Source organism: Gadus morhua, chromosome 23, assembly GCF_902167405.1.
Source record: "Gadus morhua chromosome 23, gadMor3.0, whole genome shotgun sequence".
Lineage (NCBI taxonomy): Eukaryota > Metazoa > Chordata > Actinopteri > Gadiformes > Gadidae > Gadus > Gadus morhua.
In genome coordinates this window covers 19,836,801-19,861,800 of record NC_044070.1, presented here as the reverse complement: position 1 = coordinate 19,861,800, position 25,000 = coordinate 19,836,801, and the positions used below count along the sequence as shown (strand labels likewise).

General features: G+C 47.5%; 1 protein-coding gene across 1 annotated transcript in view; it reads right to left on the bottom strand.

The window, feature by feature from the left end:
* Nucleotides 1–25,000, bottom strand: part of LOC115537686 (piezo-type mechanosensitive ion channel component 2) — a 44,032-nt gene that overhangs the window by 10,771 nt on the left and 8,261 nt on the right. Inside the window, exons 8-42 of the mRNA XM_030349732.1 lie at nt 24,210–24,357; nt 23,501–23,650; nt 22,824–22,881; nt 22,218–22,339; nt 21,495–21,725; nt 20,617–20,722; nt 19,989–20,236; nt 18,918–19,066; nt 16,221–16,299; nt 15,936–16,030; nt 15,361–15,611; nt 14,826–14,986; nt 13,157–13,333; nt 12,345–12,458; nt 11,644–11,844; nt 11,149–11,353; nt 9,484–9,579; nt 9,088–9,256; nt 8,733–8,819; nt 8,286–8,442; nt 7,878–7,974; nt 7,381–7,546; nt 6,688–6,777; nt 6,127–6,197; nt 5,818–5,883; nt 5,621–5,715; nt 4,509–4,623; nt 4,321–4,371; nt 3,763–3,929; nt 2,632–3,188; nt 2,166–2,480; nt 1,977–2,078; nt 1,558–1,714; nt 854–1,036; nt 308–437 (exon numbers count right to left, since the gene is read on the bottom strand). Coding sequence (XP_030205592.1) covers nt 308–437; nt 854–1,036; nt 1,558–1,714; nt 1,977–2,078; nt 2,166–2,480; nt 2,632–3,188; nt 3,763–3,929; nt 4,321–4,371; nt 4,509–4,623; nt 5,621–5,715; nt 5,818–5,883; nt 6,127–6,197; nt 6,688–6,777; nt 7,381–7,546; nt 7,878–7,974; nt 8,286–8,442; nt 8,733–8,819; nt 9,088–9,256; nt 9,484–9,579; nt 11,149–11,353; nt 11,644–11,844; nt 12,345–12,458; nt 13,157–13,333; nt 14,826–14,986; nt 15,361–15,611; nt 15,936–16,030; nt 16,221–16,299; nt 18,918–19,066; nt 19,989–20,236; nt 20,617–20,722; nt 21,495–21,725; nt 22,218–22,339; nt 22,824–22,881; nt 23,501–23,650; nt 24,210–24,357 — 5,366 coding nt within the window. The remainder of the gene's footprint in view (nt 1–307; nt 438–853; nt 1,037–1,557; nt 1,715–1,976; nt 2,079–2,165; nt 2,481–2,631; nt 3,189–3,762; nt 3,930–4,320; nt 4,372–4,508; nt 4,624–5,620; nt 5,716–5,817; nt 5,884–6,126; nt 6,198–6,687; nt 6,778–7,380; nt 7,547–7,877; nt 7,975–8,285; nt 8,443–8,732; nt 8,820–9,087; nt 9,257–9,483; nt 9,580–11,148; nt 11,354–11,643; nt 11,845–12,344; nt 12,459–13,156; nt 13,334–14,825; nt 14,987–15,360; nt 15,612–15,935; nt 16,031–16,220; nt 16,300–18,917; nt 19,067–19,988; nt 20,237–20,616; nt 20,723–21,494; nt 21,726–22,217; nt 22,340–22,823; nt 22,882–23,500; nt 23,651–24,209; nt 24,358–25,000) is intronic.

Below are 25,000 nucleotides of genomic sequence, written 5' to 3'. Positions count from 1 at the left end.
GTCCCACAGTGAGTGTCTTTATTCTGTCCCTCAGTGAGTGTCTGTATTCTGTCTCTGTGTGTCTGTATTCTGTCCCTCAGTTAGTGTCTGTATTCTGTCTCTGTGTGTCTGTATTCTGTCCCTCAGTGAGTGTCTGTATTCTGTCTCTGTGTGTCTGTATTCTGTCTCTGTGTGTCTGTATTCTGTCCCTCAGTGTGTGTCTGTATTCTGTCTCTGTGTGTCTGTATTCTGTCCCTCAGTGTGTGTCTGTATTCTGTCCCTCAGTGTGTGTCTTTATTCTGTCTCTGTGTGTCTGTATCTTGGTTACCTTCCTGGGACCCCGGGATGGAGGGGCCGGTCTTCAGGTCCTGTGGAGGAGCAGGGGGGTCTTCTGAGCTGGGGGAGGGACCGGCTCTGGGCTCCTGTTGGACTGGGTTCTGGTCCCAGAGGCCGTGGCACTGGAGGACCCAACGACATCAGGACAGGAGAGCCAAGAAATACATCATTCACCACGGCTAATATTTAGAACAATAGTGAAAAAATAAATATATATATATATTTATATGTATATATCGATATAGATAGTTAAAGATGTATATACACTCATTTTGAGGTGGGTGTTGGTTTCGGCTGCCAATGAAGCATCATTTTGCCGTTGGCTCGGCTGTTAATGACTGAGGATCAATTCAACGTTGGACTTAGCCTCACAGTCAGTAGGACGGAGGACGGAAACTGACATCTGAGTCAAGAGTTCATTGAAAAAATACAACTATTTCACTTTTCAAATCTTGTTGAAAAGTACCAATGTAGCGGTACATTCCCACCAAGAGGTCTGTTGTAGTACGGTGGACCTGATCCCCGGCAGTGCCTGTACCTTGAGGATGGACCTGTGGAAGAACAGGGCCAGCAGCTGCAGCAGGTCATAGAGGACGTAGCCGTCCTTCTTCTCCACCCCCAGGATGTTGGGCGGGTGGAAGGGCTTGGAGCGGTCCACCTCGATCTTCTGGTTGAACGGGAAGAACCCAAACTGGAAGAAGTACTTTATCACGATGGCAGCCTGGGGCACAGAGAGACGAAGAGCGGACGAGGTTTGAATCAATGAATCATTAATTTACAATATTTTAATGATAGGCTAAAGGAGATCAGAAAGGAAGCATTGAAGGACCTTTCTTCTTTCCTAGCATTTAGAGAATTAGAACATCTTATCATGGCTGCCACTAAGATACTCGTCGGGTAATTTCACTCGTTAAGGAACCATTCTAAGTAAAAAGGACTATTCGACCGCAGCCTTGTTTAGAACTGATCCACAATCAGTATTTTCCGGAGCACCTGCCACTGATTGGCAATGACACCTGTCACTCACGAGGAATTGAGCCACAGCCACGCCTCCTCCCATAGATACATGCACATCAACAGCCAAACGACAGCGAAACACAGTTTGAGGTCCCGTGATCAGGAAGGTCTCCAGGCAACAAAGACTTTGCCTTCACTAATTTGAATAAAAACTCTTTACTTTGTTAACCGAATGGGTCCTACGTTGAATGTTCACACTCTGAAGTTGACCGCAGTTCAACGTACCTCAGTATAGATGATGGCCGTCATCCAGAACCTCTTGCTGGGCCGGGGGACAGACAGCATGGCCCAGAGGAAGACGCACACGGGCAACGTCAGGGTGAGACAGCTCGCCGAAACCATGTGGTTCAGCACCATCACCAGGTAGCACACCATCTCTGACCTGGAGACAACGCATCTCTAACGTTAACACCATCTCTGACCTGAAGACAACACCTTTATAAAGTTAACACCATCTCTGACCTGAAGAAAACACCTTTATAAAGTGAACACCATCTCTGACCTGAAGACAACACCTTTATAAAGTTAACACCATCTCTGACCTGAAGACAACACGTCCATAACATTAACACCATCTCTAATCTACATTCCCTTTACTACCATCTCTGAATTTAAAGTGCATTTAAGAGCACATGTTATGTTACCTGGCAACCAGGATGTTGTAGAGGGCATAGCAGAGCTGCAACAGCTGCGGCTGGTTCCCATAGAAACGATCCGATGCTCCCAGCTCCTCGTTGTAGAACATCCTGCAAGCCCATATAAGGGAGTCCGGGTCAGTTGAGGTCGGTTGTGTGTTTACGTGTGCGCGTGTTTCTTCGAGCGTGCGCGTGTACCTGTGCCTCAGCAGGTCATTGGCCGTCAGCTCCTGGGGCCGGGGCTGGGGTGGAGACGAGGTGGTGGGGTGTTCCTGGTACCCCTCGGCGAGGGGGGGTCCCTGTGCCTGGAGCGCTGCCCGGCAGCCCGGCTTGTGCTGCCGGGACCGGAGGCCCAGGGCCTGGCTGTAGGTCGGAGGGAGGACAGGGGAGGCGGCGGGGGGCGAGGAGGGGGAGGGCTGGGTGCAGGCGTGGAGCGAGGGAGACTTCGGGGTCGAGAGCGGGTGGGTTCCTAACGATGGATGGGGCTCCAAAGCCTCTGTGCTTCCCAGGGTCCTTTGGGGGCCACAGAAAGTAGGACATGTTTGGTTCTGTTCACTGCACCGGTGGGTTCCTCCAGTGAAGGCGTTGCGTCACATGGTTCAGCTTCCTAAACCCCAAACGAATAATAATATAAAAGAAAGTAGAATGTAGGAGGGCTACTCACCTGCTTCCCTCCAGTGAGGAAGACGAGGACAAGGAGGGGATTCTGCCCATCCTGGAGAGTTTTGGACGGACACATCGGCTAGCTTTAGCCGCTGGCTGTCTAGTTTGCGTTCCAACCGACGACGCCCGTTGGACCTCCGGTTCGAATGGGAGTTCTTCTTCCGCTTCTGTATCTGTATCTTCTCCGGGAACGGTCTCTGTTCCTGGGGTTTGCTGTGAACCAACCTTCAAACCCTCACTTTCCAAAGTCCCATGCTGTGAAGCCGCCATCTCTGGCTTATTACAAGACGCATTCCTTGAATCCGTCTCCAATTCGATGTCTGCCAGTGTCCTGTTGTGTTCTGATGCTTTCTTTGGAGACACGTTTGTCACAAACACATCATCTGATTCCTGGGATGCGCAGTCTTGTCCCTGAGACGCATGGGAGACAAAGTCCCGTCCCTGAGACTCATGGGATACGTAGTCTTGACCCTCAGCCTGCAGACCAGACTCCCTAGATCTCCTTAACATCTGCTGCTGATAGAACACGTGGATGGTCTCCCTGGAAGGACGGGTTCCCTGAAAGACAGAAATGCCTGATGACCATCCCTCCTCATCGAGAGCGTTAGTGACATCTAGAGAGTTAGTTACATCTAGAGAGCTGGTGACATCTAGAGAGTTAGTTACATCTAGAGAGCTAGTTATATTTAGAGAGTTAGTTACATCTAGAGAGTTAGTTACATCTAGGGAGCTAGTTACATTTAGAGAGTTAGTTACATCTAGAGAGTTAGTTACATCTAGAGAGCTAGGTACATTTAGAGAGTTAGTTACATCTAGAGAGCTAGGTACATTTAGAGAGTTAGTTACATCTAGGGAGCTAGTTACATTTAGAGAGTTAGTTACATCTAGAGAGTTAGTTACATCTAGGGAGCTAGTTACATTTAGAGAGTTAGTTACATCTAGAGAGTTAGTTACATCTAGAGAGCTAGTTACATTTAGAGAGTTAGTTACATCTAGAGAGCTAGTTACATTTAGAAAGTTAGTAACATCTAGAGAGTTAGTTACATCTAGGGAGCTGGTGACATCTAGATAGTTAGTTACATCTAGCGAGTTAGTTACATCTAGAGAGTTGTGTGTGTATGTGTGTGTGTACCTGGTTAGCCTGCTGGGTTAGCATACAGTGCTCTATGCGCAGCACGGTGGAGATGTTGAGGTGCTCCTGACAGAGTGTCCTCAGCCACGAGTTCAGAGAGTCCAGGACGGCAGACAGCAGAACCCACCAGAACCGCAGCAGGTTGGCCACACGGCGCAGCACGTTGTCTACAAACACGCACACGCACACACACACACACGCGCACGCACACGTACAATTATTATGCTTACATAAGGTAGGGAGAAAGTAGAGTCAGTGTTAGATAGAGAGAGAGAGGAGGGGTACGCATCGTCCACACTGTACACGTCCGTCGACGGGTCTCATTGACTCTGCACGGTGGGCTCTCGTAATGCAGCGTGGGTCAATCCAATCCGTCGGCTCCGTTGCCTGCCTTCAAAAAGTTGAGGAATATTCTACTTTTCGGGCTGCAAGGGATCCGTCGGCCAATCAGATCGCGTCCCCCATACGTCAGACACGCCCTCTGTCGTCCGTCGACGGACAGGTACAGTGTGAAGGCGTTAGAGAGAGAGAGAGAGGGTTGAGGGATGGAGAGAGTACCAGGAACTTCTTCCTCCTCTTCCTCATCCTCAGTGCGTCCATCTTGTCCGTCTGTGGACAGGGAGTCACATTTCACTTCCTCTACAAGTCTAAAGGTTCATCACAGGGAATCCATCCATTGATTATCATCAGTTAATGCTTAATAAGCTATCAATTGCTCCCGCCCGATGGCTTCTCAGTATTCTTACCTTCTGTGGGGGAGAGAGGGGGGGAGAGTGGGGGGGAGAGATGGAGGGCTTTCTTTCTTTTGTTGCGAGCTCTCAGTGCTGTCCTGGTGTCTGTTACCCAGGCGTGGTACACAAACTGAAGGAGACGTCAAGAAATGTAGTCAACATACAACATGTGCCATAAACATATCAGTCACCAGTCACCCAGGCATAATACACACTCTGACCCTGCATCCCTTAACCCTTAACCTGCATCCCTTAACCTGCATCACTGAACCCTTAACCTACAGATTAGATTAGATTAGAAAAACTTTATTTATCCCAAAATGGGCAATTTCGTTCACAGTTTCCCGTCTCACATAATAAATTATTTAATAAATACAATAAATAGCAATAGGAGATAGACAAAAACATATATCAAAGGCAGTCCAACACACACATTTAACTCACAATTCACAATTCATTTCAACCCGTCAGTAACAACCACCCTGCCCCCGGAAACACCCAGCAACACTGGTGTGCTCTCCACCTACTCCTGACTACATCACTGAACCCTTAACCTGCATCACTGAACCCTTAACCTGCATCACTGAACCCTTAACCTACATCACTGAACCCTTAACCTGCTTCACTGAAACCTTAACCATCATCACTTAACCCTTAACCAGCATCATTGAACACTGAACCTACATCACTGAACCCTTAACCTGCATCACTGAACCCTTAATCTACATCACTGAACCCTTAACGTGCATCACTGAACCCTTAACCTACTCACTGAACCCTTAACCTGCATACCTTTACCCTTAACCTACATCACTGAACCCTTAACCTGCATCACTTACCCCTTAACCTACATCACTGAACCCTTAACCTTCATCACTGAACCCTTAACCTGCATCACTGAACCCTTAACCTACATCACTGAACCCTTAACCTACATCACTGAACCCTTAACCTACATCACTGAACCCTTAACCTGCATCACTGAGCCCTTAACCTACATCACTGAACCCTTAACCTACATCACTGAACCCTTAACCTACATCACTGAACCCTTAACCTGCATCACTGAGCCCTTAACCTACATCACTGAACCCTTAACCTACATCATTGAGATACTCAGACTCTACCTGGAAAGCCGACCTATCAGGAATGGGTTCCTCCGGTCGCTCCTCCTCCTCCTCGCTGTCCGTCTCAAACAGGTAGTAGTTCCCGCTGCGCACCACTAGGGGGAGACAAAGGTCATTGGAGAATGTAAACCAATGGCTGATAGTTTAGGTTGGAACTCAAGGTCAGGGTTGATGACCTGACGGGTCATGTGACCTACTGGAGGCGTGGTCTACCCAGGGTCTCCACCACTCCTTCTGGTTCCTCCCCTTCCTGTCCGTTTGACCTACACACACAAATACACAAACACATACAGACAAACACACACACACACAAACACACACTCAGACATACACACACACACACACACACACACACACACACACACACACACACACACACACACACACACACACACACACACACACACACACACACACACACACACACAGGTAGTCAGACAGTTTGTCAGACAGACAGGTAGTCAGACAGACAGGTAGTCAGACAGACAGGTAGTCAGACAGCTTACCTTCTGTATTGCTGAGCAGTCGCTGTTTTCCTCGACGGAACTTCTGCTGTCGAGATTTAATTCTCTCCATCCTAAACAAACAAGTTAATGTACATATAAGTTATGGTTGTATCTAAATAGATTTAAGATATGTATCTATATCTATATTTAGATAAGATATGTTTCTATATTGATATATCGATCTATATTATCTATAGACATATAGATATCGTTAAAGTGTTATTGTGTGTGTAAATGTGCACGTGTGTGTGTGAGTGTGTGTGTATGCCCATGTCTGTGTGAGCTTGTGCCAGTGTGTGTGTGAGCATGTGCATATGTGTGTGTGTGAGCGTGAGTGTGTGTGTGTGTGTGTGGATGTATATGTGTATGTGTGAGCGTGAGTGTGTGTGTATGTGTGTGTGTTTGTGTGTGTTTGTGTGTGTGTCTGACCATGTGTGTGTGTGTGTGTGTGTGTGTGTGTGTGTGTGTGTGTGTGTGTGTGTGTGTGTGTCTGACCGTGTGTGTGTGTGTGTGTGTGTGTGTGTGTGTGTGTGTGTGTGTGTGTGTGTGTGTGCTACTGACTGTCTCTTCAGGAGGTCCATGGATCCTTTCTCCAACTCCAGACGCTCTCTGACCGCCTTCACTGTGGCCGCTTCGATAAGCTCCGCCCCCCTGAAACACACACACACACACACACACACACACACACACACACACACACACACACACACACACACACACACACACACACACACACACACACACACACACACACACAATTATTAAACATACACATAAAGAGACACAGAAAGTACTAGTATTATTAATACTATAAGTATTAGTTAGTATAAGTATTGTTATTATTATTATTATTATTATTATTATTAGTAGTAGTAGTAGTAGTAGTAGTTTGTAGTAGTAGTAGTTTGTAGTAGTATTAGTTGTGGTACTAGTATGAGTGGTGTTATTAGTTTTATAAATAGTAGTTAGTATAAGTATTAGTAGTAGCAGTACTAATTTGTACCTGGAGGCCAGTAGCTGGGTATTGCGCAGGTCCAGTACTACGTGAGGAAGTACTAGTATGAGCAGTACTAGTATCAGTGTTAGCAGTACTAATATGTAACTGGAGGCCAGGAGCTGAGCATTGTGAAGGTCCAGTACGACGTGTCTGAAGTACTAGTATTAGTAGTACTGTGTACCTGGAGGCCAGTAGCTGGGTATTGCGCAGGTCCAGTACTACGTGTCTGAAGTACTAGTATTGGCAGTACTGTGTACCTGGAGGCCAGGAGCTGGGTATTGCGCAGGTCCAGTACTACGTGGAGGAAGTACTGGCTGGTGAAGACGCGTCTCTGCAGCAGCAGGCAGCAGAAGCAGATGCTGTCCCAGATGATGCCTGCCTCGTCGCTAGGCAACTCGCACTGTTTACTACTCTGCTGCTCCGCTGCAAGACAACAGTATGGTGTCACCATGACGATAACTACCCCAACCGATACCACGTCGCCGTGACAATAACAACCACATCAAACACCAGGCCGTCATCTAAACTGTTGAAGATTGAACATTGTTTTAAAACCCTAATTAATTAAACGGTAAAAACATTGTTTACTACATTGTTAAAGAGTCTCAAAATAAAGGATATTGGGCAAAAGTAGACAGACAGACAAATCGGCAGTGGGGAGACAGACAGACAGACAGACAGACAGACAGACAGACAGACAGACAGACAGACAGACAGACAGACAGACAGACAGACAGACAGCTTGATGACTTACGTTTGGTGTATCCCTTGATGGTGCACGCCAGGCTAAATAGTTGTATCAGCCAGCAGTGGTTCAACACAAGAGACTTGATGTATCCACACGCTAGAATCTAAACACACACACACACACACACACACACAGACGCGCGCGCACGTGCACACACAAGCACAGAATACAAACACACACACACATACATACAGAGAAATACAAACACACACAGAAAAACACACACAGATTATACACACATTAGGGTCGACATATAAACACACGTGCCAGCACCTAGTATGTGTGTAGGTGTGTGTGTGTGTGTGTGTGTGTGTGTGTGTGTGTATGTGTGTGTGTGTGTGTGTGTGTGTGTGTGTGTGTGTGTGTGTGTGTGTGTGTGTGTGTGTGTGTGTGTGTGTGCGTGTGTTGGTTTACCGACAGGATGTTTTTCATTGTAATAACAAAGATGTTGTAGCCAATCAGACAATCCCAGTAAACCAGGATGATTCTGATTGGCTTCAACAGCAAGTCTCCGCCCACCAACAGGAAGTAGAAGCAGGCGACCAGGTAGCCCATGCAGAAGATACTGATCCTGCCAAATAGTGAACATATTAACACAGACAGATCCTGCCAAATAGTGAACACATTAACACATAAGGACCCTGCCAAATAGTGAACAAATAACCACGTCTTGATCCTGCCAAATACTGAACACATTAAAAATACTGATCCTGCCAAATAGTTAACACATTAACATACACTGATGCAAAAAATGTACTTCAAAAACTGACTTAAATATGTATTTAATAATTCATTTGTGAGCAAATGAACCAGAGGGTGACGACAGAAGATGAGTGAACTCAATGGACTCATAATACTAACCTGGTGGTCCCAGTGATGAAGATGATGGTGAGAACAAACCAAAACAAATAGCTGAACATGATAACCTTCATCATGTCTAAATAGGACCTATTGGAATGAAAACACCACACACACACACAAATATGTAAACAAATAACATATTTAATATATACCCAAACAATATAAAGGGGGGTTAGGGGTGGGTTTATATCTACAGGATATAAAATTAGGGGTGGAATTATTCCAACAGGATATAAGGTTGGGGGCAGGTTTATACCCACATGAAATAAAGATGGGGGCGGGTTTATACCTCCATGATATATAGTTTGGGGCGGGTTTATCCCTGCAGAATATGAAGTTGGGGGCGGGTTTATACCTGCAGAATATAAAGTTTGGGGCGTGGCTGTATCTGAGAAGACTGATTGGATCAGAGGACTGCTGGTCCTGCTCCCTGTTGTCTCCTGCCAGGACCTGATAGGTCGTCTGCACCTCCTCCTCAAACACCAGCAGCTGAATACTGGCCCCGAGAAGCAGCAGGAAGTCATCTGCAGCAGACAGGAAGTACCAAAGTTAGGTGTACAAATACCCAAAATGACGAGGGCTAAAACAAACATTTATAGACCGATGAAAATACTGAGTATAATATAGAGAATAATAATATAAATACAGAGGATACAGGAACAATAAATATCAGTCATGGACTGATGACAAATACACACCAGAAACACTAGGACTATGATAGTAGTATGAATGTGAAGAAGAGGGTGTTTACAGAGGATGAAGAGGGCGTCAGGAGGGGTCAGGTAGTCGGGCAGGTAGAGCCACTTGACCACGTTGGAGTCCGTGTCCGAGGACCTCCAGGGGTACTCTGCACAAAAGACCCCGTCGTTAGGCTGCTCTGTGTACGCATGCATAGGTCTGTAGGTGGGTAGGGGGAGGGTTGACTGCAGGGAGGTACCCTCTGGGTAGATATGAGGGCATGAATGTATGAATGAATGCAAGTAGGTAGGTATGTAGGTGGGTACGTATGTATGTATGAATGAATGTAGAGAGGTGGTACGTATGTATGTATGAATGTATGAATGAATGAATGAATGAATGAAGGTAGGTTGGTATGTAGGTGGGTACATATGTATGTATGTATGAATGAATGAATGAATGTAGAGAGGTGGTACGTATGTATGTATGTATGTATGAATGAATGAATGAATGAATGAAGGTAGGTTGGTATGTAGGTGGGTACATATGTGTGAATGAATGAATGAATGAATGAATGAATGAATGAATGAAGGTAGGTTGGTATGTAGGTGGGTACATATGTATGAATGAATGAATGAATGAATGTAGGTAGGTTGGTATGTAGGTGGGTACATATGTATGTATGAATGAATGAATGTAGGTAGGTTGGTATGTAGGTGGGTACATATGTATGTATGAATGAATGAATGAATGTAGGTAGGTTGGTATGTAGGTGGGTACATATGTATGTATGAATGAATGAATGAATGTAGGTAGGTTGGTATGTAGGTGGGTACATATGTATGAATGAATGAATGAATGTAGGTAGGTTGGTACGTAGGTGGGTACATATGTGTGAATGAATGAATGAATGTAGGTAGGTTGGTATGTAGGTGGGTACATATGTATGTATGAATGAATGAATGAATGTAGGTAGGTTGGTATGTAGGTGGGTACATATGTATGTATGAATGAATGAATGAATGTAGGTAGGTTGGTATGTAGGTGGGTACATATGCATGTATGAATGAATGAATGAATGTAGGTAGGTTGGTATGTAGGTGGGTACATATGTGTGTATGAATGAATGAATGAATGTAGGTAGGTTGGTATGTAGGTGGGTACATATGTATGTATGAATGAATGAATGAATGTAGACGTAGGTTGGTATGTAGGTGGGTACATATGTATGTATGAATGAATGAATGAAGGTAGGTAGGTTGGTATGTAGGTGGGTACATATGTATGAATGAATGAATGAATGAATGAATGAATGAATGAATGAATGAATGTAGGTAGGTTGGTATGTAGGTGGTTACATATGTATGAATGAATGAATGAATGAATGTAGGTAGGTTGGTATGTAGGTGGGTACATATGTATGAATGAATGAATGAATGAATGTAGGTAGGTTGGTATGTAGGTGGGTACATATGTATGCATGAATGAATGAATGAATGTAGGTAAGTTGTTTATGCATGACTAAGGGAATGCATGCATAATTGTATGCAGGTAGGTTGTTATGAATGAATGAATGTGTGCGGGTAGGAATGCATAAATCAATGAATGAATGCATGGATGAATGTCACATGCAAGCGTATGAACGGATATGCATGTGTATGCTTGTGTGCGTGCGTGCGTGTTTGTGTGTGTGCGCTTGCGTTCGTGCGAGCGTGCGTGCGTACGTGCGTGTGTGTACCTTTGCATGCTGCAGGGGGAAACCCGATGCACAGCAGGTACTGGAAGCACAGCAACCCTGACAGGTAGTAGCAATACTTTTTCCATATAAGGGCAATCTGCTTCCTGCTGCGTCTTGATAGGATGGTGATGAGGCCGAGGGCGTGGCCAACTGCAAACAGGTCCATGCGCTGACCAATGACGTTCACGGCCAGCAGGAAACAGGTCTGAGTGTGGAAGATATTACAAATATACCGGTATTCATACCCAATATTCAAAAAGTTAGCTAATAATGCCTAATATTTTAAGAAATGTTTAGCAAATATGTAAAAAGATACATAACAAAGATACATAACAATTAGAAATGTGTTTATGAATAACATCAAAAGGTATGTAGGTAGGTTTCAATACATTATATATTTTTTCTTTTTATACATAACATTAAAATATATATTTAGATACTTATTTTTCATACTAAAAAAGATAGTCATACATTATATTTAAATTGTGTGCTTACCTCAAGGCCAAACTTGTAGAAGAAATAATTGGCAAAGTATTTCATACAGTTGAGTAAGCCGTCGTCAAGGTGTTGCCGTGTGATGTCATGAAACAGGGTCCGGGTGGGGTGGGGGGGCACGTTGCTACGGAGACGGTATAACTCCTGATGTCTGTAGATGGTGACCTCAAAGGCTAGCAGCGCCAACATCACCATGTTGTACTGTGGATACAGGATAGCATTATGCTAACATCCCCATGTTGTACTGTGGATACAGGATAGCATTATGCTAACATCACCATGTTGTACGGTGGATACAGGATAGCATTATGCTAACATCATCATGTTGTACTGCGGATACAGGATAGCATTATGCTAACATCACCATGTTGTACTGTGGATACAGGATAGCATTATGCTAACATCATCATGTTGTACTGCGGATACAGGATAGCATTATGCTAACATCACCATGTTGTACGGTGGATACAGGATAGCATTATGCTAACATCATCATGTTGTACTGCGGATACAGGATAGCATTATGCTAACATCACCATGTTGTACTGTGGATACAGGATAGCATTATGCTAACATCACCATGTTGTTCTGTGGACTGTGTGTGTGTGTGTGTGTGTGTGTGTGTGTGTGTGTGTGTGTGTGTGTGTGTGTGTGTGTGTGTGTGTGTGTGTGTGTGTGTGTGTGTGTGTTTGCGTGTTTACCCTAAGATAGTCCAGTAGTTTTCCGTCCGTCTTGCGTAGCCCCACCCACTGGGCGGGGTCAACAGGAGCAGCATAAAGCAGAGATGATGACAGGTCTGCTGTCACGTTTGATGACTATAGACGAGAGACAGACAGTTAGGCTGTGCTTACTGCTGAGGGTGGAGACAGGTGGGGGTGTAGACAGGTGAGAGTGAGGGGGGAGACAGGTGAGAGTGAGGGGGGAGACAAGTTAGGGGGGAGACAGGTGAGGGGGAGACAGGTGAGGATGGAGACAGGTGAGAGTGAGGGGGAGACAGGTGAGTGGGGAGATAGGTGAGGGGGAGACAGGTGAGGGGGAGACAGGTGAGGGGGAGGGGGGAGACAGGTGAGTGGGGAGATAGGTGACGGGGAGACAGGTGAGGGGGAGACAGGTGAGGGGGAGACAGGTGAGGGGGAGACAGATGAGGGGGAGACAGGTGAGGGGGGACAGGTGAGGGGGAGACAGGTGAGGGGGAGACAGGTGAGGGGGAGACAGGTGAGGGGGAGGGGGGAGACAGGTGAGGGGGAGACAGGTGAGGGGGGAGACAGGTGAGGATGAGACAAGTGGGGGGGAGACAGGTGAGGATGGAGACAGGTGAGAGTGAGGGGGAGACAGGTGGGGGGGAGACAGGTGAGGATGGAGACAGGTGAGGATGGAGACAGGTGACGATGGAGACAGGTGAGAGTGAGGGGGAGACAGGTGGGGGAGAGACAGGTGGGGGTGAGACAGGTGAGGATGGAGACAGGTGAGAGTGAGGGTACCAGTGGGGTCCTCTGTCGTGCTAAAGCCTCACCACCGTGCAGTTGGAGGAGTAGCTGAAGGGCTGGATGGCGTTGAGCTGGTAGAGCATCTTGCTGACGGCGATGACGCAGGTCCACACAGTACACACGCTGGAGGCCAGGGGGCGCCAGACCCTGCAGGGCAAGGCCACCGCCCAGCTCACCACGAACACCAGGTTGAACAGACACACCTGCAGGGGGCGGCGAGAGACGGGGCAAGATGTACCGCCGCCACGACACGAGGGGCTCTACCACCACCACACATGTAGACCAGAAGAAGTACTACCACTAGATAACACGTAAACTAGGAGAAGAGAAGTACTACCACTAGATAACATGTAAACTAGGAGAAGTACTACCACTAGATAACATGTAAACTAGGAGAAGTACTACCACTAGATAACATGTAAACTAGGAGAAGTACTACCACTAGATAACATGTAAACTAGGAGAAGTACTACCACTAGATAACACGTAAACTAGGAGAAGAGAAGTACTACCATTACATAACATGTAGACTAGAAGAAGTACTACCACTACATAACATGTAAACTAGTAGAAGTACTACCACTAGATAACACGTAAACTAGAAGAAGTACCACCACTAGATAACATTATAACATGTAAACTAGTAGCCCTACCACTAGATAACATGTAAACTAGTAGCCCTACCCCCTACACAACATTTAAACTAGGAGATCTATCACTACACAACATTTAAACTAGGAGATCTATCACTACACAACATTTAAACTAGGAGATCTATCACTACACAACATGTAACCAGCAGAACAAAAGTCCTACCACTAGTCCTATCTTAGATTTAAGTTAGGAGCCGTGTCACCACGCACTCAACCCGGCGGCCGTACCTCTTTAACTGAGACCCAGATGATGTTGGCCCGTACCTCTTTAACTGAGACCCAGATGATGTAGGCCCGGACCTCTTTAACTGAGACCCAGATGATGTAGGCCCGGACCTCTTTAACTGAGACCCAGATGATGTAGGCCCGTACCTCTTTAACTGAGACCCAGATGATGTAGCCAACCCGGCGGGCCGTGCCTCTTTAACTGAGACCCAGATGATGTAGGCCCGTACCTCTTTAACTGAGACCCAGATGATGTAGGCCCGGACCTCTTTAACTGAGACCCAGATGATGTAGGCCCGTACCTCTTTAACTGAGACCCAGATGATGTAGGCCCGTACCTCTTTAACTGAGACCCAGATGATGTAGGCCCGTACCTCTTTAACTGAGACCCAGATGATGTAGGCCCGTACCTCTTTAACTGAGACCCAGATGATGTAGGCCCGTACCTCTTTAACTGAGACCCAGATGATGTAGCCAACCCGGCGGGCCGTGCCTCTTTAACTGAGACCCAGATGATGTAGGCCCGTACCTCTTTAACTGAGACCCAGATGATGTAGGCCCGTACCTCTTTAACTGAGACCCAGATGATGTAGGCCCGTACCTCTTTAACTGAGACCCAGATGATGTAGGCCCGTACCTCTTTAACTGAGACCCAGATGATGTAGGCCCGTACCTCTTTAACTGAGACCCAGAGGATGTAGGCCCGTACCTCTTTAACTGAGACCCAGAGGATGTAGGCCCGTACCTCTTTAACTGAGACCCAGATGATGTAGGCCCGTACCTCTTTAACTGAGACCCAGATGATGTAGGCCCGTACCTCTTTAACTGAGACCCAGATGATGTAGCCAGACACGATCTTGATGATGTGCAGTTCCAGGAGCCACCACAGGAGGTTCTGCATCTTCTGGAGGGAGAGCAGCAGGCGCAGGAAGAGCTCCGTCAGACGCTCCACCACCAGGCGCCAGTGAGACCGGAACCCTGGGGCGGGGGGCGGGGGGGGATAGAGGGTAAGAGGCAAGGTTAGAATAGGGTAAGGGGATTAGGGGTGGTTTTAGGGTTACGGTTGCCGTAAGGGATAAGGTCAGGATTGGGATAGGGGGTTAGGGGACAGAGGATAGGGGGTTAGGTATAAGGGTTAAGGTTAGACTTAGCGACTAGGTTAACAGTCAAAATGTGTGTACAGAAGAGCAAACTTAATTCGGCCTAAGAAGACCCAATAGGGTCGAAACATTGTGGGAAATTACATTTCTTTCACTCAGAAGAACAAACTCTCCTCATGTTTACATTAGGAGGAACAAACGTTCCAGAACGAACCATGTGTTTATAATCAGCACATCAGTCCTCATGAATACCTCTGATCTTGTCAGACGGGGTTTCCCTTCCCCACACGCAGGGGTATTCCCGCTTATCTTCCTCCTCCTCCAGCCAGGTATCTCCATCCCTCCACTGCTCGTCCTGCCACTTCCTGTCGTCCTCCTGCCACTTCCTGTCGTCCTCCTGCCACTTCCTGTCATCGTCCGGCCACTTCCTGTCATCCTCCAAGGAGAAGGGGAGCGATGGAACGAAGGCCAAGTCCTCAAGGCTCCCGTCCGAGTGAACGAGCCTGGAGAGACAAGGAGGAGACAAGGGGACGGTAAGGAGACGATAAGGAGCCGATAAGGAGACGATAAGGAGCGACAAGGAGACGATAAGGAGACGATAAGGAGACGATAAGGAGACGATAGACTCAGAGACAGATAGAGGGATAGAGTGACAGGCTCACATACACAGACTCACACACAGAAAGACGGTCAGACAGATTCCCTCACACACACAGACACACACACACACACACACACTCACAGACAGATATTCAAAATAACAGCACAGTTTCGACCCTATTGGGTCTTCTTCAGGCAAATTAAATTTGTGAGAGAGAGACAGGTACCTTGTGATGGTGCTGTTGTGTGTGTTCACCACAGTCTTGAGGTCTGTCAGTTGAAGGAACGGCTGGTGGAAGTAATGGAGGTGAAGAACACACACCTACACACACAGAAACAAACATGTCTGGTTCAAACCTGCACGTGTGTTTGTGTGTGTGTGTGTGTGTGTGTGTGTGTGTGTGTGTGTGTGTGTGTGTGTGTGTGTGTGTGTGTGTGTGTGTGTGTGTGTGTGTGTGTGTGTGTGTGTGTGTGTGTGTGTGTGTTTGTTTGTGTGTGTGTGTGTGTTTCACCAGCAGGAAGGCAGTAGGGATGAAGATCCTGGTGAATAGGACTGGAACAGAAAACTTTTCTAAACCGATGTCTCCTAACCTGCAGAGAGAGAGACACACACACACACAAACACACACACACACACACACACACACACACACACACACACACACACACACACACACACACACACACACACACACACACACACACACACACACAAGTTCAAGTTCAAGTTCAAGTGTTTTTATTTGTCACATACAATAAATTGAAGTGAAATGTTAAAGGGTCAATGCTCCACACTGTGCAAAAATAAATAAAAATATAAAATAAAATAAATTAGTTAATTTACATAGATAAAATAAAAAATGTAAATAAAATAAAATTTAAAAATAAGGTGTTGAAGTAAAAATTTGAATTCAAGTGTCTCACTGCCTGTGGATAAAAACTTCTCTTAAGTCTCTCAGTCCTTGAGTTAAGGCTTCGTAGGCGTCTACCCGACGGCAGCAGGGTGAAGAGGCTGGCATTGGGGTGTGTGTCATCCCTCCTGATGTTTTTTGCCCTCGACTCCACCCTCTTGTGGTAGATGTCCTTCACGTTGGGTAGGGACGCTCTGATAGTCCGCTCAGCTGATCGCACCACCCACTGTAGGTTGGCCTGGTCTTGAGCGGTACAGCTTCCGTACCAGACGGAGATGCATCCTGTGAGGACGCTCTCCGCGGCTGAGGAGTAGAAGGTCTTCAGGATGGAAGGGGAGACCTTGAATTTCCTCAGCCTCCGGAGGAAGTACAGTCGCTGCCTAGATGACTTTGTTACATGTTGTGTGTGGAGGGTCCAGGTTAGGTCTTCAGTGATGTGCACACCCAGGTACTTAAAACTAGGAACCCTCTCCACAGGCTCCCCGTTGATGATGAGGGGGGTGAACCCGCTGTCCTGCTTCCGCCGGAAGTCCACCACCATTTCCTTTGTCTTTTTTATATTTAGGGCCAAATTGTTGGACTGACACCACAGTGCCAGGCCTGCCACTTGGTTCTGGTAGGGCTGCTCGTTGTTATCAGAGATAAGACCCAGCACCACAGTGTCGTCTGCAAATTTAATGATGGAGGTTGAACTTCCGGAGGCTGTGCAGTCATAAGTGTAGATGTTGTACAGCAGCGGGCTCAGAACACAGCCCTGGGGGGAACCGATGTTGAGGGTCAGCGGCCCAGAGGTTACACCACCCTCCACTTTCACCACCTGGGGGCGGTCAGTAAGGAAGCTGAGCACCCAGTTGCACATTTGGGTGTTGATCCCCAGCGACCTCATCTTGTCGATCAGGCGGAGGGGGACTATGGTATTGAAAGCTGAACTGTAATCAATGAACAGCATCCTCACATAGTTCCCCCCCCCACCATCCAGATGAGTAAGAGTGGTGTTTAGCAGGTTGGAGATGGCATCGTCTCTGCTTCTGTTTGCTTTGTATGCAAACTGGAGGGGGTCGAACGAGTTTGGCAGGGAGGTGCAGATGTAATTTTTCACCAGCCTTTCGAAACATTTCATCACTGCAGAGGTCAGGGCCACTGGACGGTAATCGTTCAAACATGATGGTTTACTATTTTTGGGCACCGGTACAATGATAGACTTTTTAAAGCAAGATGGGACGACAGCTTGGGCCAGGGATGTATTAAAGATCATGGTGTACACTGGAGCTAGTTGGTCAGCACAGGATTTAAGGACCCTTTCAGGGATCTGGTCAGGCCCGGCAGCCTTTTTCCCATTTACCCCTTTGAACACCCTCCTCACATCACTCTCACTTACTATGAAGGGGGGTTTGGTGTTATTCCCAAACATGTCGGCCATGACTGCCATTGAGTTATGATCTTCACTCTCCATCTCAAACCATGCAAAGAAAGTGTTGAGTTCATCAGCAAGGGAGGGGTCAGAGCTACACACCGAGCCGGCCTTGTTCTTAAAGTCTGTCATTATTCGCAGGCCCTTCCACACACTACCGGGGTCACCAGCGATGAAGTCGGCTTCCACTTTGTCCTTATATTGGCACTTTGCAGCTTTTATGACCTTCCTTAGGCCATAAGCAGCCACTTTGTAGTCCAACATGTCCCCCGTAGTAATCCCAACATTATAGGCAGCAGTACGCGCTGAAAGTGCTGCCCTGACAGTTCCATCTACCCATGGCTTCTGATTTGGGAAAACTTTTATTTTGACTGATGGTATAATGTCATTTACCAGTAGGTGTATGTAGTTCCCGACCACTTCCGCAAACTCACTGACGTTGACGGAGGACTCCCGGAACATTTCCCAGTCAGCGTTGTCAAGCGCGTCTTGCAGCAAGCCTTCTGATTGGTCATTCCAACGTTTTACTTCCTTAGTCACCACAGCTTTTGCCACACCACACTTTTTAAACTTTTTTTTTAAATTTTTTTCACCTGTGTGGTGTTACAGGTGTGGTAGTATTACTGGATGGTTGAGCCACAGGGGTTATAGTGTGTATTGCAGGTGTGTGGTATTGTTTAATACAGGTGTGTGTCACAGGTGTCTAGCACTGATGTGTATTACAGTGGTTCAGTATTGTGTATTACAGGTGTTTATAACAGGTGTGTACTACAGATGTGTAGCAGTGTTTATTACAGGTGTGTAGTCGGGTGCACATGCTGCAGTGTGTATTACAGGTGTGTAGTCGGGTGCACATGCTGCAGTGTGTGTTCCAGGTGGAGCACTACCGTAGGGTGGAGAGGCCGGTGTAGTAGGTCCAGGTGGTGACGGAGCTGGGGAACTGGAAGGTGTAGATGAGGATCAGGACCAGCATGGAGTAGCCGACCACGGCCACCCAGAACCAGCGGAGCCACGCCCGCCAGCACTCGTAGTTCAGCTGCAACACACAGAGGGGCAGTGGGTCATCACTACCAAGCATGGACACCAGGGGAGGTGCTGGTGCTGGGGGAGCAGATTTATTATTAGAGTTTTTCCGATACCAGTATCGGAAGTTCCTCCGATACTGCCTAAAATGCAGTATGGGGTATTAGAGGATGGATGCCCACGCTTAACTAAAAGAATGCAAATGTCTTATTGTAATTATAGATTATGAATGTAAATCATCTAGTTCTGTCGACCCTAAGTGAACCGACTATACATTGCTGTCATCGTAAGAGAAACCTTCATTAAAGGGGACCTATTATGCTTTTTCGACTTTTATGACCTATAAACGTCTTTATAATCATTGATAGTCATGTTTAACAATACTAAAGTGTCAAATAAGGACGTACATGCATTTCGACGTATTCCCTGCTGACAGTCTGGGGTGGCTGTGCAGAGCCCTAAACACTCAGGACAACGTTTGCAATTCACTTGTTCACATTTCCGGGAAATCATCTACGTAGAGGCACTCCTGCCGCGCCCCCATATGCCTGGTCAAATCTGCGTGCGCGCGCTTCAAGGAAAGTAACCAATCACAACGGAGTTGGGTGGGCAGGAGGGGGGCGAGGGGGCGGAGAAGGACGAAACCGAGCGTTGACAGAGAATGCTGAAAGCGCCCAGATGAGAGGAAGAGTTTCCCGAAAATCGACATTGTTTTTTGTGTATGGCTAAACATGACTATCAATCATTATAACAACGTTTATAGGTCATGAAAGTCGAAAAAGCATAATAGGTCCCCTTAAGAACAAGTGATAATCGTAGTTACAATGCTTGATGCTGTATCGGTATATACTCGGTATCGGCCGATACTCAAGTTCAGGCATCGGAATCGGTATTGGGAAGGAGAAAAATGGCATGAGCACATCTCTGGATATTACCTGGTAAAGAGCCACACAGCAGAGGAACAGCACCATGTAGATCACTTTGTAGACCACGATGGTCCCCTCGAAGCTCACGAAGAAGAACATGGTGCCGCAGACGTAGATCCAGTATTTAACGAACATCCGGGAAACCACGGCAACCAGCGACTCCATCTGCCCGGCTCCCTGGGCTCTGTTCAGGAACAAGATGTCCGCCTGGTGGGTGCCGCATTCCCTGTCGCCCTCGTGAGCCCTGCTGGCCTCATCTGTGGAGGGAATGCACTGGTTATAATGGGAGCTGCCAAGTAACATACCAGTCTGCCACTGGTTCTATAAATAACCAGTTATAAAACAGACAACAACTGGCAGCAAGCCAGTACAACCGCAGTCTGCTACTGGTCAAAGTGGGAGCTGCCCGGTCCAAACAAAGTCAGCTACTGGTTATAGAATGAGCTGCCCAGTACAACTACACTCTCCTACTGGTTCTACAAGGTATATCACAGTACAACCCCAGTCTTATACTGGTTATACTTTGAGCGGCTCAGTACAACCCCAGTCTTATACTGGTTAAACTGTGAGCGGCCCAGTACAACCCCAGTCTTATACTGGTGATACTGGGAGCTGGCCAGAACAAACAGTGTTTTACCTGTGGTGCGTATGCTGACATCAGCTAGCTGTGCTTCTTTCTGTGCATTAGCCTTCTCTGTTAGCGCCTGACGCAGGAGCAACCAGAAGGTCAACAGGCAGATTATCTGGAAGGAGAAAAAAAGTCTTTATCCAACATAATCCTTCACCTGAACAAACCTCACAGACAGTACAATGTAATCACAGCTCTCCTTTAAACTAAGCACTGTGTCTACACAGGTCTGGTAGCGGTCATTGGGTTTGATGCTAACTTTACACAGGGCTAGTCGGTCTTTTGATGCTAACCTTTGATGCTAGCTTTACACAGGGCTGGTAATGGTATTTTGATGCTAAGCTTTGATGCTAGCTCTACACAAGTCTACAAGTCCTATGTTCCCCATTTTTTCTAAAAAGGGTCCTATGTTTCCCTGTAGCAATACATACCAGGGAACATAGGACCCTTTTCTGGAAAAGGGTCCTATGTTCCCCGCAATCTATCAATCTTTAAAAAAAAAAAAAACTTTGACGCGACATTCGCGTGATGACAGCCAATCAGCGTTCAACAGCGTGGCCACTGAGTGACATGTGTAACGTAAAAGCCAATCAGTGTTCAACCGGCCAACTCATGGCTAGTAATGGTCTTTTGATGCTAACCTTTGATGCTAGCTCCACACAGGGCTAGTAATGGTATTTTGAGGCTAACCTTTGAAGCTAGCTCCACACATGGCTAGTAATGGTATTTTGATGCTAACCTTTGAAGCTAGCTCCACACAGGGCTAGTAAGGGGTATTTTGAGGCTAACCTTTGAAGGTAGCTCCACACAGGGCTAGTAATGGTATTTTGATGCTAACCTTTGAAGCTAGCTCCACACAGGGCTAGTAATGCTATTTTGATGCTAACCTTTGAAGCTAGCTCCACACAGGGCACCTCCTTCTTGAGGAAGAGGCCAGGCACGGCGTCGACGGCCGCGAAGCAGGAAATGTACTGGAGGATCAGCAACAGGTTGCCGTAGGCGACCAGCCACGCCGATGACATCATGGTGTAGCGCCGCCGCTCTCGTAGCATCCAGAGAGCGCAGGACCACAGCAGCAGGACACAGGTGAACCACGACACGTAGGTGATGGACCACGCCTACAACACACAGACAGGTGGTTATAGACCACGCCTACAACACACAGACAGGTGGTTATAGACCACGCCTACAACACACAGACAGGTAGGTTATAGACCACGCCTACAACACACAGACAGGTAGTTATAGACCACGCCTACAACACACAGACAGGTAGTTATAGACCACGCCTACAACACACAGACAGGTAGTTATAGACCACGCCCACACAACACAGACAGGTAGGTTATAGACCACGCCTACAACACACAGACAGGTAGTTATAGACCACGCCTACAACACACAGACAGGTAGGTTATAGACCACGCCTACAACACAAAGACAGGTGAGTTATAGACCACGCCTAGAACAGACAGACAGGTGAGTTATAGACCACGCCTAGAACAGACAGACAGGTGAGTTACAGAAAGTGTGTGTGTGTGTGTGTGTGTGTGTGTGTGTGTGTGTGTGTGTGTGTGTGTGTGTGTGTGTGTGTGAGTGTGTGTGGTCACCATCATAGCGATCAGGGCGCAGATGTAACTCTGTTTCAACAGGAAGTTGAACGCTGTCGATGCCGGGCTGACTTCCTGTTCAAGCTCCCATCCAATCACGTCGTCCTCTTGGATACACGTGTCTGAAAACAACACACCCGCACCACACACACCAACCCACACACACGCAAAACACACACCAGCCAAACACACACACATTAGGGTTAGCCCCCTACTCTAGTGATGAGGTAGTCTGGCTATTGCCAGACCAAGCCAATCGTAGAATGCACATTGGTCTGGGGAAGCTGCCCCTTCATTTTCTTCAGCACAAGAGGCGTGATCAACGGGCCTAGTTCAACTGACTCTGTAAGTGTTTGGCTGCTTGCCGTCGCTTCCCTGTCGTCATTGTGTTGAACCAGCCAATAGCACGCCAAGGGGAAAAGCGAACTCGGTGATTAGCTCCCGCAAAAACGTATCGGAAGCAGAAAGAAATGTATTGCTCTTCTCCAGACACTTGTGCGGGGCGCACTCAAATCGCCGGCAGAACGGGCGGGGCTATCCAGGCTAGGGATGAGGATGATCTCTTTAGCTGTAGCGTTTAACATACTGATCTTGACGGTAACCAACCTGATTGGCTGAGGGAGTAGTGGGGAGAGGTGAAGAGGTCCAACTCCAGATCGGCATTCTGGAGAGGAAAGGTTGACACAAAGGCAGGTAGATGGTCAGCCAACAAGGAGGTCCCACCTTGATCTACAGCTGGAGGAGGAGGTTCTGCCCTGTTCCTCTATAGTGAGAGGAGGAGGTGCTAGCTATAGCAAGAGGTGATATCTCGTTCCGACGTAGTTAGAGAAGGAGGTGCTTGCTATAGGAGGGGGTGCTATCTGTAGCAGGAGTTGTTAGCAGGGTGGAAGGTGCTAGCTATAGGAGGGAGTGATACCTGTAGCAGGAGGTGCTAGTGGAGGTGGTTATGCTATCTGTAGCAGAAGGGAGGAGGAGGTGCTATATTAGGAGGTGCTGGTGAAGGAGGAGGTAATATTTGTACCAAGAGGTGCTGCTGAAGGAGGAGGTTCTATCTGTAGCAGGAGGTTCTACAGGAGGAGGTTCTACGGGAGGAGGTTCTACAGGAGGAGGTTCTATCTACAGGAGGAGGTTCTACAGGAGGAGCTTCTACGGGAGGAGGTTCTATCTGTAGCAGGAGGTTCTACAGGAGGAGGTTCTATCTGTAGCAGGAGGTTCTACAGCGGGAGGTTCTACGGGAGGAGGTTCTACGGGAGGAGGTTCTATCTGTAGCAGGAGGTTCTTACGTAGTGCGCGCTCCTCCACATCTCCCTCCTCCTCTCAGCGGGGAGGTGGGCAGGGGGGTGCGAGGGGTCACTGGGTTCACGGTCCACCTTGTCATCGGTCCTGATTGGCGGAGTGGGGTCCTTACTCTCTTCTTCGTCCCCATTGGTCACCTGCACACAAATGGGGCGGGACAGATAAGCAGAGAGACACAGCCTCATGAAGATAGAGGCCCTGAGATAGAGAGGTCCTGAGACAGGGAGAGCTCCTGAAAGAGATATCTTTAGAGGTATAGAGAGGTACAGAGCTCCTTATCTAGATGGAAGTCCTCAATGACAGTCCTGATGGAGATAGCCGTGTGTGTGTGTGTGTGTGTGTGTGTGTGTGTGTGTGTGTGTGTGTGTGTGTGTGTGTGTGTGTGTGTGTGTGTGTGTGTGTGTGTGTGTGTGTGTGTGTGTCTGTGACAGACAGACAGACAGACAGACAGACAGACAGACAGACAGACAGACAGACAGACAGACAGAGAGAGAGAGGGAGACTGAGAGAGAGAGAACCTTCACTCTGCAGACGCTGGCTATAGTGTAATAGTTTGTAGGTGTTTGCTAGTTCTTTTTTTGTTTTTGCGTGCCTGCGTGCCTGCGTGCATGCGTGCGTGCGTGCGTGCGTGCATGCGTGCTTGCATGCGTGCATGTGAGCGTGCGTGCGAGCTTGCGTGCTTGTGTGTGTGTGTACCTTGACTCTGCAGATGCTGGCCACAGTGTAGTACAGCAGCAGCAGTAGCAGGGGGTTGGTGTAGTGATACCAGCTGAGAGCACTGTTCACCCTCAGCCACCAGGGGGCGGAGCAGTCCACCGACACCAGGGACACCATGCCAAACACACTGCAGAGAACACACATAATAGATCAGAACATTTAACACACTGCAGAGAACACAACATGTTATAGATCAGAACATTTAACAGTGTAGAGTATGGAGCATGTGATACATTAACTTATCCATACAATAAATTATCCACACACTGTGGAGCATGTGAGAATGAATGTGTGTGCGTTTATGAGCGTGGATGTGTGTGCACGTGTGAGCGTGCATGTGCGTGCGTGCACGAGTCCTCACTGTCCCCAGTACTCACTGAATGTCGATCGTCCAATCGCATTGCAAGACACCGCCATTTGATTGACAAACTTTTGTCCCGCCCCTTCATCACGCCCCCCCCGCCTGCATGCAAGCCTTCCCAGAATCCTTTGCTCCACGCGAGCACGCGTCCAGCCAAGTCCAATACAAAGGGAACGCGTTTGGTGGGGCCGGGACACAAGAGTGTGTGTATGCGTGCACGTGTGTGTGTGTGTGTGTGTGTGTGTGTGTGTGTGTGTGTGCGTGCACGTGTGTGTGTATGTGTGTGCATGTGAGTGTGTATGTGCATGCGTGTGTGTGTGCACGCGTGCGTCCGTGTGTGTGTATGTGCGCGTGTGAGGGTGTATAAGCATGTGTGTGCCCGTGTGCACGTGTGTGTGTGTGTGTGTGT